General features: G+C 35.2%; 1 protein-coding gene across 1 annotated transcript; it reads left to right on the top strand.

Moving 5' to 3' along the window:
* The first annotated feature begins 3,091 nt into the window (after positions 1-3,091).
* On the top strand, positions 3,092-11,488 carry LOC306875838 (vesicle-trafficking protein SEC22a-like). Its single transcript, XM_079426582.1, has 7 exons — positions 3,092-3,297; positions 3,714-3,918; positions 6,548-6,711; positions 8,017-8,196; positions 8,381-8,499; positions 8,870-8,935; positions 9,631-11,488. The coding sequence occupies exons 2-7, from the start codon at positions 3,737-3,739 to the stop codon at positions 9,829-9,831; spliced, it is 912 nt and encodes a 303-aa protein (XP_079282708.1). The 5' UTR covers positions 3,092-3,297; positions 3,714-3,736; the 3' UTR covers positions 9,832-11,488.
* The last annotated feature ends 1,302 nt before the right edge of the window (positions 11,489-12,790 follow it).

A 12,790-nucleotide genomic window follows, 5' to 3' on the forward strand; every position in this document is an offset into this window, starting at 1 on the left:
CTGCTACTGTCATCAGTAAAGTTGAGAAGGCCTGTTCCAGAGGCAGCCATGCATGCCCATGCCATGACACCACCTCCACCATGCTTTACAGATGAGGCTGTATGCTTAGGATCATTGCAGTTCCTTTTTTTCTCCACATTTTTGCTTTCCCATCACTTAGATAAAGGTTCATCTTTGTCTCATCGGTCCATAAACACAGTTCCAAAACTCTTCTTGCTCACATTTGTGCTTTTTTGCAAACTCTAATCTTGCCTTTATATTTTTGGTGCTGGTCAGAGGTTTACATCTTGCTGTGTAGCATCTGTAATTCTGTGTCAAAGTCTCCTGAGGACAGTAGATTGTCAGAGCATCATTCCAGCTTTCTGGAAGTTGTTAGTGATTTTACAGACACGTCTTTTAGGGTTAATTTTCACAGCTTTTATGATTCGTCTTTCATCAACTACTGTTGTTTTCTCAGCCGATCAGGTAGTTGTTGGTTGCTGGTGTCGCTGGTGGTTTCCAAACTCTTGATTTCTCCATGCCCTTTGTTTTTGTTATAGCTCTAATTGACTTCCTCTTTTCTTTTAGCATCCAAATTGCTTGCTTTTCTCTCAAAGTCAGCTCCCTCATCTTCATCCTGGTTTGTGTGTGTCATCATCGAATGCAAGATTTAATACAGAAGTAATGGATATAACTGATACGACACATTCCCTGCTTTTAATATCTGAAGAATTAATGCAACAGGACACAGCTGATCACTTAGAAAGACCTGTGAGGCAACTGTTCCAATACTTATGCTCACATCAGATAGAGGGATGAAACTCTAAAAATGCTGAACAACTTAGCTGGTAAAACATCTGTGTTGAATTACTCAATAACAAAATGTGACATTTTGTAGTTTTGTCTCATATTAATCTTTTAATCATATTTGTATATGTCTTGACTCCACAGTCAACAGAGCAATTTTGTCTTTACTGTTCCAATACTTTTGGAGGGCACTGTATGTGTGTGTACTGTGTATATTTACTATGTATATATAAATGCACACACATGCATGTATATATTTAAGAAAAATGTTACGTTTATATATTAAATATTTTTATATATGATATAATTTATATGAATATAAATATATACATGTAAATGCATGTAAATATTTTCAAAATATATGCTGTATGTGTGTGTCTTTATATATACATAATAAATATACACAGTACAAACACATACTGTATATTATGTAAACACTTTTTTATTTTGGATGAGTGTGTATTTAGCTACCACTTGTAGTACACTTGAACCCATCTTTCATACACTAGTACACTCAAGTGTACTACAAGTGGTAGCTAAATACATTTTTTAAATACAAAGATAGTATGTTAAAAGTGCATTTTAGTTCATATTCATGGTGTCTCAAAATAGCACAGTTGAGTACACTTAGATGATCTTAAGTTTATCTTAAGAAGTACTAAAGGATAATTTTTAGTATATTAAGTACAAAATTAGTGCGCGAAAATAGAGCACTTTAAGTGCATTATGGAAGTGTACTTGTTTTTCTCCTGGGTGACTGTGACTATAAAGCTGATATATTATTTTGTTCATATTCAACAATGTAAATTGTGTCTCCAGTTACATTTCTGTTATAGAGAGTATTGTTTCACATTCTATCAGTTAATTCAACACAGCCCTTTCAGCTTGGCGAGAAAATGAATAGCCTGTGGAAATATTCAATAATACAAGTCACTGGGACAAATCTCTCGGTAACAGAAGTCAATGGCATAAATACACCCCCATTATCTTTACTGGAGGAATAAAGATTTTTCTCCACCTTCGCTCTGAAAGCAATAATCAAAATGATGTGCACCACTTTGCCAAGAAATCCATACAAACGCATTCTCTCCTTGTTTCACAGATGTGGCTTTAAAAGCAAAAAAAAGCATATGTTTTCTCAGCAGAATAAGAAAATGACACTTTTGAGCTTTAATTGGGTTTTATGAAAAAAGACACCCAAAGGCTGTGAGTTAGCATCCCTCGAAATGCATAATAATCCTGCTGTTGTTTTTAATCATGCATAAAATGTATATTTCTAACGGATCAGTCATTACAGGGGTGCTTTAGGGATGAATGAGCATTTGGCAGGAGGCAGCGTTTCCTAAAGTGATGTCTATATCCGGTGTACCCAACCCACTGAGGTTGATCTTTTACTTTTCCATATGTTGCTGCAGTATTTTCAACCCACTCTACCACTCCACATCCCGTCAGTATGAATGACAACATCTTCATTTGTCACCCTGACACTCTTGCACTAAATACATAGCTTTAGACTACCAGCTAGTCATCGAACATCATGGGTTTGACACTGACAGAACTACAAAACACTACAAAAAAATCAGATTTTGTGGTTTGTGAGCTTGAAAAACAAGAATGCATATTTAAACTCAAAGCAGAGGTTGAACTTTTATCTTTTAATGTTGTGTCATCTAAACATCAGCATTTGTGATGATTTATTCCATCATGTTCTGATGTTAGTTCATCTATTTTTTTGTGACTGAATGAAATTATGTATTTATATTACATTAAACATCACAAAGCTTTTTTTTAACAGGGTATTCATGAGCATATGATATAGATTGGAGAAGTGTTTTTTATTATTGTTATTTTATTTTGTAAAGTAAAAACCCCCTCAGTAGTAGCTTAAATATGAATTCACAGTCGTCATCATAACTGCATTATAGATCTATTTAAGAAACTATTCTATTTTGCACCTCTGCATCACTATTTCATAGCCTGTGTTTTTTTCTTTCCAATATACATGACACACACACAGTATGCTACATTCTTAACATGTAGCCTAGCCTATGTTCTGATAAAACAAATAATGTTTGGTTGAAATCAGGGGACAATCTAAAAGATTTGTGACAGACCTGCACACATAGGCTATAAATCACATCTTAAATTAGCACATTTAGTAATTAAGATAATGCAGGCTGTGTATTTCAAGAAGTATTTTATAAGATCTTAGTGTCACGTCCAATTTCCCAAGACAAATAAATGGTTTCCAGTGACTGGTTGGCTGATGTTCACTTTAAAGTGACCCATAATGCTTTTCCTCCAGCCACGTCACACAGACGCACACACAGCCGAGTTTGTGCCGAACAAAGCCGAACTACGACGAAGATGGACGAAATTGCCCGAAGCTGTATCGAACGTGAGCAGAAGCGTCTGCTATGAGACTCGCAGGAAGAACTCGGCGATCACGATACTATATTAGCATAATATCTCAAAAAGGATTATAATGTCTCAATATATTTATGTCAGTAGGTATGTACAGCGAACAGTGACAATGCATACAATAAGAGTCGTTTAATATCATACTGCTAACAGTCTAGCTGTGGTAACGTTAACAGTGATATCTACTCCACATCACTGTGTATAATTGCAATGTGTATTTTTAATGATTTGCTTTCAGTTAAAGTCTTATAAGGCTGTATAATCAGATATATGCCTTTGCATTGCATATAACAATCAGCAGATGTGATCTGTTGACAAGCTATCCAGCGAACATGCTAATGTTATTATTAGCCTAGCAGACTGCTCCAGATTTCATGAGTCTGCATGAAAATAATTGATTTTATCTATTGTGCTTGTTTCCTACTTTTGTATATCATATTCTAATTTGTTAGCAGAAAACCTTGAGTGTGTGTATTATCTGCACTGGTTTTCTCTCTTTGTACCAGGTGTCCATTGAGCTGCCTGTAAGATGTCTATGGTGCTGTTTGCGTCTGTGGTGAGAGTGAGGGACGGTTTACCACTCTCAGCCTCCACAGACTATGAACAGGATAAAGGATTTCAGGAGACTAAGAAACATCTCAAGGGTCTGTCCAAAAAACTCAGCCAGTTTCCTGATCGCTCCTCACTCAGATCTGGCCTTTATAACATCAAGTGAGTTATCATTGCAATATTAATGCAGATGTGTGTAAAACTGAGTGCTTTTTTACATTATATTACATGGTTCAGTGTTAAACAAACTGTGTTTGCAGTGTATTACACTGGAAATGCATTTATACTTGATGACATTGCTGTATGCATGATGTTCCTTGCAAAAAAATATAATTTTTATTTGAATCAATTACTGAGCTAATCAGCCAAATAATACATTTTGAATTTGAATCATGTTTTTTGCAACCCCCTTATGAACTTATTTTAATTGATTAGCTAACTCTCAGACACACCCATGTATTTCTGGCTAAAATCTCAAGCTTCCAGTATAGTTTTTTCACCTTAGAAAACTATGATTGTAGCAAACACTTTGTTATATCTCTAATAACTGTCAATCAGAACTAATTATATGTTAAATAGGGAAGCGAGCGTGCATGAATACAATTCAATTTGGTGTGAAAATATATTGATAAATTTGCACTTAAAGAAACAGTGTACTGAAAAATGTACATTCTGTCATAATTTCTCACCCTCATGCTTATTTTTTCATGCATTGAAAGCATTCAGTATGATGACTGTGGGCTGTCAAGCTCCAAAAATAATTTAATTGGTAAATTGGTATCGAAAAAAAGTATCGTTCAGGAACCGGTATCGAAAATTTTTGAACGATACCCAGCCCTACAGGCAGGAGAGGTTTTTTTTCCATGGTTGGAGCTAAACTCTGCAGGACATCGGCACTCCAGGACCGACGTTGCCTACCCCTGCTTTAGAAAGTTAATAAAGTGGGAAGTTGCAGTTTAGGGTCAGCGATATCTTTATCTTATTTGCAAAACATTTGAAATAATTGTGGTTTATTTTTATTTATTTTTCGGATTTTGTTTGTTTTAATAGCAATATCTGGCAACACTGCATTGCTGGCACTTAAACTGACACCAATCAAAAAAGCCCATGTACAGGTTATTGCTGACAGGATAATGGTAAGGGAAACGCAAACAAATATCATGATATTATCTGTCAGAAACGTTATCAACACTGTCAAAAACAGTAGTATTTAAGTTCACAGATCTGTAGAAGTAGGTTACAGAATGAAATGAAATAGCCATGAAACACTAGCCATGAAGAGATGTCTGTTATGTCATTCAGTATAGTAGTTAAATTTTCACAAAGTCGTGCTAAAAACATTTATAAGAGCACTAGACAAAGTTATCATCTATACAGCAATTATTATTAATGAAAACTATAACAGTAATATGTATTGTTGCATGAATAATAAGCAGCTGATAAAATTATCCACCTCACAGTAAAGTACTAATAAATTGTAATGCAATAAATATGATTTAAAAATTTTCATCCCTCCAAAACAGAGACAATATCTTTCACAAACATCTACATGCATGTCTCTTTTAAAGTGTTTATAGTGTATATAATCAGTTTTATTTGTAGGAGTTTTTATAGCACAATTTTTAACACCCCCATACCCCGGACCTCACTAATTTTCAAAGCCTGGCTACAGCCATGGCTGTAACATTCTTCAGAATATCTCATTTTGTGTTCTGTGAAACAGAATTGGAATGATTTTAGAATGACTAAATGATGACAGATTTTTAATTTTTGGGTGACCATTCCTTTAATTAAAAAATCCCAGCAAAAACAAATGACACAGTAGGGTGGACCGCTCAGACTGCCAACAGTTCTGATGTAAAATTTAAAGTTCCCCTTCATCAAGGTCTAATTCAGATGCATTACACTGAGGGACCCAGGGGTGACCATTTCATAGCCTGGCTGCTATTCATCACTGCTAACTTCACAAGCAGGCTCTGGAGTGACTCAATGGATTGTTTCATCTCTCCAACAGACGTTAACATGAAGAGACACACTGACAAAGTTTCTTTCCTGAGGCGAGCCACTAAACTGTTCTCAAAGGGGAAACAAAGAGTGTTCAAAGAGAACTCTGTGAACATACAGATCCGGAACAGGTGTAAAGGCTGATTTTAAACGCAATGGTTGTGTGGTTCTCAGGTCTTTGAATTGACCTTACATGTTCATTGAAAGACATTTTACTTTACTTACTTAACTTTACTTTTGTCATTTAGCAGACGCTTTTGTCCAAAGCGACTTACAAATAAGAAAAAGTAACTAAAACTAAAAGTTACAACTCTATAAATACTATATACCCACATATTTAAGAAAATAAATAAATTAAATAAAATTGACACATGCATATAACCACATTTCAATAATAAATATATAAATGAATAAACTAAAATAAAGAGCGATACTTCTATCCCTTGCCGGTGACCCTGCCCGGTGGAGTCGTACGGTAGAGTTGATGGTCTTTACACTCTTCGGTCTTCACACTAAGAGGGCTTCACACAACGCCTGCCGCGGTATAATAACCTTTTTTATACCAATCCAACAAATCACCATTTCAATTCAGCTGGACCCACTTTCCTGTTTATCAACTAAAAATGGCCAAGCAAGTGCACACACTGACAAGATACGCGATACAGTACGAGACCAAACGCATTTCACATTTCCCACCCTATTTGTGGCAGATGTCCTGTAAATATTATTTAAATGAAATTGACTCTGCAAGTATGATGTAAGCTATTACACGTCTTGTTTTCCATAGTTTCACAAGCTCTCTTGGAGTCGGGTACTTGATGGTTTGCACAGAAAGCTATCCCAATGTCCTGGCCTTCAGCTTCCTGGATGAGCTTCAGAGAGAGTTCATTGTCACATATGACACCAAGCGGATCAACAGCGCTTTGAGGCCTTTCTCTTTCATTGAGTTTGGTGAGTTTCTAGAGGGCATTAGGACAGGTTTCTGACAGAAATCTCTCAGTGCACAAGGGGACTATATTTTTTATCTATATTTTAAAATATGTTTTTAATACAATTTAATTCTAAAATTATTTTTTTATTATTTACACCTCCATTCAAAAGTTTGGGGTCAGTAGGATGTATTAAAAGGGTGGTTGATTGTTATTTTCTTCTAGGCTCGATTGTGTTTATGGGGTGCAGTCTAACGTGTTAATGCTTAGTTTAAAAAAAAAAGGCATTATTTTTTGCAGATATAACTTTGCAGATATTGTTTATTCTCAAACGGCAACATTACACACTAACTAACTTTAAAAAAGTGAAATCAACCACCCCTTTAATGTTGTTGAAAGAACAGTCTTAGTAATATTGTGAAATATTATTACAATTTAAAATAACAGTTTTATATTTTAAACAGTTTATTCCTGCAATGGCATTTTCAGCAGCCATTACTTCAGTGTCACATGATCCTTCAGAAGTCATTCTAATGTGATGATTTGGTGCTCAAAAGATATTTCTTATTATTGTCAATTTTACTAACAGTTGTGCTGCTTAATATTTTTGTAGAAACGGTGATACATTTTGTTAGGATACTTTGAATAGAAAGTCCATAAGAACAGCATTTAATATTAATTTAATAAATGTCTTTACTATCACTTTTGTAATTATATTTATTTAAAATTATATTTATTATATTAATTTCTTTAAAAAAAAAACTTGCTGACCCCAACCTTTTGAACAATAGTGTATACTATATTTCTATACGGGTTTAATTTTTTATCGAAATATCGTTTATTACTCAATTTCAACTCTAACATAATCTTCAACTACATATTGCCTTATGAACAACTTGATTCATTTAGAGATGGACATCACTGAAAGTAGTAATAACTTGCAGTTCAGTGAATGATTAGGAATCTGCCAGTAAGAATAAGGACAATTCATTCAATTCAGGTCATTTTATTTAGCACTGAAAAATATTTATAATAATACTGCTTAAATTAGTTTTACATGGGCAGTTTCGCCATTAGTTGAATCTTTGAAGAGCATTATTCGCATGGAGAACATTAATGGAGTTGCATCTTATGTGGAACATTTAATTTAGTTACTTATGAGGCTCCATTTTGGCTAGGAATCTTTGGGATTCATCTAAATAAAAAATAAATGCAGCCTAAAGACCTTCTATTTAATGGTATTTGAAATGCACTGAAGCCATTTGTAACATATAGACCACGATGTGCTTGAAGCATTCATACTGTGCTGTTTCTATGGTTTTGACAGATAACTTCATTCGGAAAACCAAGCAACGTTACAACAGCCCACGTTCTCTCTCCACCAAGATTAATCTGGCCGACATGCAGACTGAGATCAAGCTCCGGCCTCCTTATCAGTTGTCAGCGGAGGACATTGGATCAATCAACGGCTTCTCACAACACAAGCAGTCTAAATATAAAGGCATAGGTAGGGAACACACTGTGAACACATGTATACTTGCCTTTAGTTCTCAAGAAGCAGAACATTTTGAAAGACCCCGAGCACATACGTACTCAGAACAGCCAGAGAGTTTTGCACCGCAGGTTTCTATCTGCAAATTTTAAAATCTAGTTATTCTGACACAGATTTTGTGCTTGATTTATTCCTGCAGCTCCTAATCAAATGTTGGAGGCCGTCACCCTGTCGGGTATCGTCGCCTGCGTCCTAAGTGTCCTGTGCGGCGCTCTTAATTTGCTGCGGGGAGTCCATGCAATAGAAAGCGTATTGCAGGTAATTTAAATCGTGCACTAATAGTAATGCTGGCACTTTATTTTAGGCTTTGTTTCTTTTACTGATTAAAACGTTGGACTAAACATTTCTTTTAAATGTGTAAGTACTATTGTAATATAATAAATCATAACTAATGGATAGTACCAGTGCTCTTGAATAATTTGTCAGACTTTGCACTTTGGTGTAATGGGATTTTCCTCTTCCATAAACACAACAGTTTTGCTTGGCTTTGTATATTGCACTGATAAGTGAGCACTCGAGTCCTGGCTCTAGTAATTCATCCTCTGTTTTAGCACATGGCTTCCTGTTGTAATTTGTTCACTCTTTAACACAGCACCCTGTCTTTCCTCTTTTTCTGCTTCATCTGCAGAACGAGGATGAAGACTTTAATTACGTAATTGCTTTTTTCCTCGGAACCGCAGCCTGTTTGTATCAGGTAAGTGATGGCAGTCAGACCGTGAGGATCTGCTGGCCTGCCATGCTTCATTTCCTCTGCTCTCTGTCTCTGTCTGACCAACCAATGCTAATATATCAGGCTTTTCCTCACTGTTGTGTAAAAGCGGAATCTGGAAATTTGGAGAAACATTACTAGCATCAAACAAAAAACAGCTAGTATTGTAGAGTATTAGCGGTGGGTTTTCAAAACCCTTATTCTGCACACAAAAAATAATTTTCATAATCAGTATTTTTGTCTTGCTTCCCAGTGAAAATATTTAAACAACCTTATCATATTTACTTTGAGAAGCAAAATTGATATTAATATATTAAGATTTGTTTTCAGAATAGTCACTACTGTTCAAAAGTGTGGCGACTAGACTAATGGCTGCCGAAAAAACAGCTTTGCATCACACGAATAAATTACACTTTAAAATGTGTTCAAATAGAAAACACATACATTAAATTGTAATAATATTTCACAGTTTATAATGTATTTTTCACCATATAAATGCAGCCTTGGTGTGCGTAAGAGATTTATTTAAAAAAAACATTTCAGGCCAACCCCAAACTTTTGAATGGTAGGGCAAATACCTTACTGCATTCTTTTAGATCTATTCTTAAAACAAAACTTGTACTGAATTTTCTTCTTCCTGCTTAAAAATGTTTTCCTCTTGTCTCTGTTTCTATATATAGTGTTACTTGTTCGCCTACTTCTCAGTTTGGAGGAACATCAAGTCATTCCTGGCCTTTGCTATGATCTGCCTATGTAACATGTATCTGTATGAACTCCGTAACATGTGGCAGATCCTCTTTCACGTGACGGTGGGAGCGTTCATCACTCTGCAGATCCATCTGAGACAACCGCAGGGCAAATCACCTGACTACAACGTTTGACCCCTTGAACTCTTTTAAGACTGCGTAATGTAGCCCAACATGGCAACCCCAACCAGTTCCCACCCATCTAAAGACAAAAGAACTATGGATTGTGAAGCAGGTTTTACTAAATATTTTGATATTGTACACTTCCTGCTGTTTCACATCCAGTTGAGGTTACAGATGAGAAACTGGTGTTCTTGTTGATGCAAAAGGTTCATAACAGAGACTTCATAAGCGCACAGTATTAGATTTGTGCATGAAATATTGAAGGAAGCATTAGCAGATGAATCAGATGTGCACAGTTAATATATTTTCCAATAGGGAGGAGTTGTAGTTATTTTTTTGTTCTAATTGACATCAGGGCTTAAAGAGACAGCTCACCCAGAAATTACAATTCTTACATTTCTTGAGCAATGTTCACATGGCTTTCCTTCATTCAGTCAACATCCATGGTGAACAGGTTCTGTAGAAGATTTTTTAAAAAGAATTAAATTCAGACAAAAGCATCTACTTAAAATATAAAAAAAAAATTAAGTATTTACATACAGATGAATATTTTGCAGCAAAACTTTCTCAATACTAAATCAACTTTTTTTTATTGTAATTTGCAGTGCTTTATATTGTCTTTTTGTCTGATTTTCAAATAGTTTTTTGCTTCAAATTAAAGTTTTTAATGATTAAATTCACTGATTGGTTTGGTTAATAGCATATAACTCTTAAATTATGGTTGTTGTTTTTTAAATCCATATGCCAAAAATCAATTAAATTAATTGAAAAATACTATTGGAAGAGTTGGGCAGGCCAAAATGTAAGTTATTATTCACTAGTTTAGTAGTTCATTAACAAACTCTTGCTTGACAGTTGTAATTATTCACATTTTATTGTGGTAAATCACAGCTTATACATTCATCTAAACGTTTCCTTTCGTGTTCCACTGAATAAAGAAATTACTAAAACTTTTCATTTTTGGGTGAACTTTTTCTTTAAGATGTCATTTTAGAATTGGTTGACACATTGTATGACGGTTTCTCTATTTTGATTGTTAAAGCCAACTCGTATGCAAGGCTTTTTATAGCTGCCTATAAAAAAAATAGTAATGTAACATTTCACTCATGCAAAAGCATACTTTTGTTTTGTCATATGCTTTCATAGATGCCTAATTTGAGTGTCACTGTGTTTGTGGTCATTAGTCAGACGTCTCTGCCCTGAAAGCATAATCAGATGTGTTATTTATCAATAGTGTCTATGCTGCCTGCAGGTGTGCTTCCTGCAAATGAATGTGGTTGGCTAAGAGAGAAATGGAATCGCACTAATAGACAGACTGTTTTTTCCCCCTCTGTGTTTGCTGCCTTTTGTCAACGGGTCTGTTCAGTGACCATGTTGAGTGGTATGAATGAGTTATGATTTATTTTGTTTCTATTCAAGGTGGTTTGCTTTCATTGTGCAAAGGACAGGTTGAATGGATGATTGACAGATTAAGGGGTCAAGGGGTTTTAAAAGATGTGTGTGCATTTCTTTTTTCCCCAAGTGTCAGTGATCAAAAATTGCACCTGCGTCTTTGTATTGCAGTGTACCTCAATGCTCTCTCTCCAGCAGAAGTGCATTGCCTTGCCAGTTTGTTTGTACTCCGATGAAAGGCCCTGTCTTGAAATCATCAGTAAAAACCTTGATTTGTATGATTGTGTGCTTTTTTCTTTTTTGCACTTTACACATTTATGAAATTTTAGCTACCTAAGTAGGGATACACACAAAGTTATAAATACATATTATTGGAGTTTTACAAGAAAATACTTTAGTCTTACTACTTAAAAATGTAATGTTTAATTCAATGTGTTACTTGTTTCTTTGTAATTAATTCTGAAATTTCCATGCATTTTCAAAGTTAAATTTCTTTCAACACCAATGTTTTAAAGTGTAGCTGACACTAGTTTCTGTCATGCACATTATTAATGTTTGAATATGTGCTTCCAAGTCACTGAAGTCATATGTGTTAAGAGGCTCACCCAGTTTTTAAACTTGTTGCTATTCTCAAATCCTTAGAGCTGCAGTTATGATGATGATGGTGATTGTGGTTATTAGAAGTCATTTGGCTTATAGAAGCGTGACTAATTAAAGTAATGTTCCAGGTGATGCAGTGAATGCTTTTGTGTATGCGAAAATTGCAGCCCATTTAGGCTTATTTGTACTTAGTGAGGGGGAAACGTCTGTACATTTCTGACGTCTGTGAAATTGATGTTATTTTTTCCAGCTTATGTTCACTGCTTATCTAATTTTATAGTTGCATAGCACACTACAGTGAATGGAAGCCTTGAACCACAAAGTAGGGGGGAAATGAAGGGGGGGAGGGGAGGGGGGGGATAAGTTAAAAGTACATTTGAGTCAATTAGGGTTTTTTTTCTGTATTTTTTCAGATTTTTCTCCATATTGTTTTTGTGTTATTTGAGGCATAGTGAGGCAAAGAAAAAAAAATAGAGAGAAATCTTATAAATTGAAGAACATGGAGAAAAAAAGTAAAAAAAATTTAAAAGTAAAAAATCAAATAAAATCACCATGTAATTTTCCTCTTTTGTGGTTCAAGGCTTCCAGAACTGCATTATCGGGGTGAGAAATGATTTGAGTTTTTATTTCTTTCATTTTTATGACATTGTGCTTTTGCCTCAGGTCTTTCTAACCTTTTGACTGCTGGATCAAACCCAAACCACTTGGCCATTAGACTGTTTTTAATGTCAATGAAATGCCATTCTCACACCCAGCACAATGGCCTTTCTTTAATGCTTCATAAAACAGCTTTGCTCAGTCAAACTGACCGGATCGGATACACGCAGAGACTAAATTCAAGTGCAATCAAACGAGGGTATTTCAGAGGCACATATTAAGATAAAAAAGGTCAGGTTTGCCAGTGGGGGAAGTGCACTGAAATTATGTGAATTATAACATGCTTGAGTGACCAAACAGCCGCTCTGTGGGGTTTCTGTTC

The sequence above is a fragment of the Barbus barbus genome, assembly GCF_936440315.1.
Source record: "Barbus barbus genome assembly, chromosome: 10".
In the NCBI taxonomy this organism is placed as follows: domain Eukaryota; kingdom Metazoa; phylum Chordata; class Actinopteri; order Cypriniformes; family Cyprinidae; genus Barbus; species Barbus barbus.

Bases quoted from the DNA above. Each gene is read 5' to 3' on its own strand.
- LOC306875838 (XM_079426582.1), top strand. From the start codon at position 3,737: ATGTCTATGGTGCTGTTTGCGTCTGTGGTGAGAGTGAGGGACGGTTTA. The intron at 8,197-8,380 runs GTAGGGAACACA...TTATTCCTGCAG, and splicing joins GTCTAAATATAAAGGCATAG to CTCCTAATCAAATGTTGGAG. The intron at 8,500-8,869 runs GTAATTTAAATC...CTTCATCTGCAG, and splicing joins CAATAGAAAGCGTATTGCAG to AACGAGGATGAAGACTTTAA.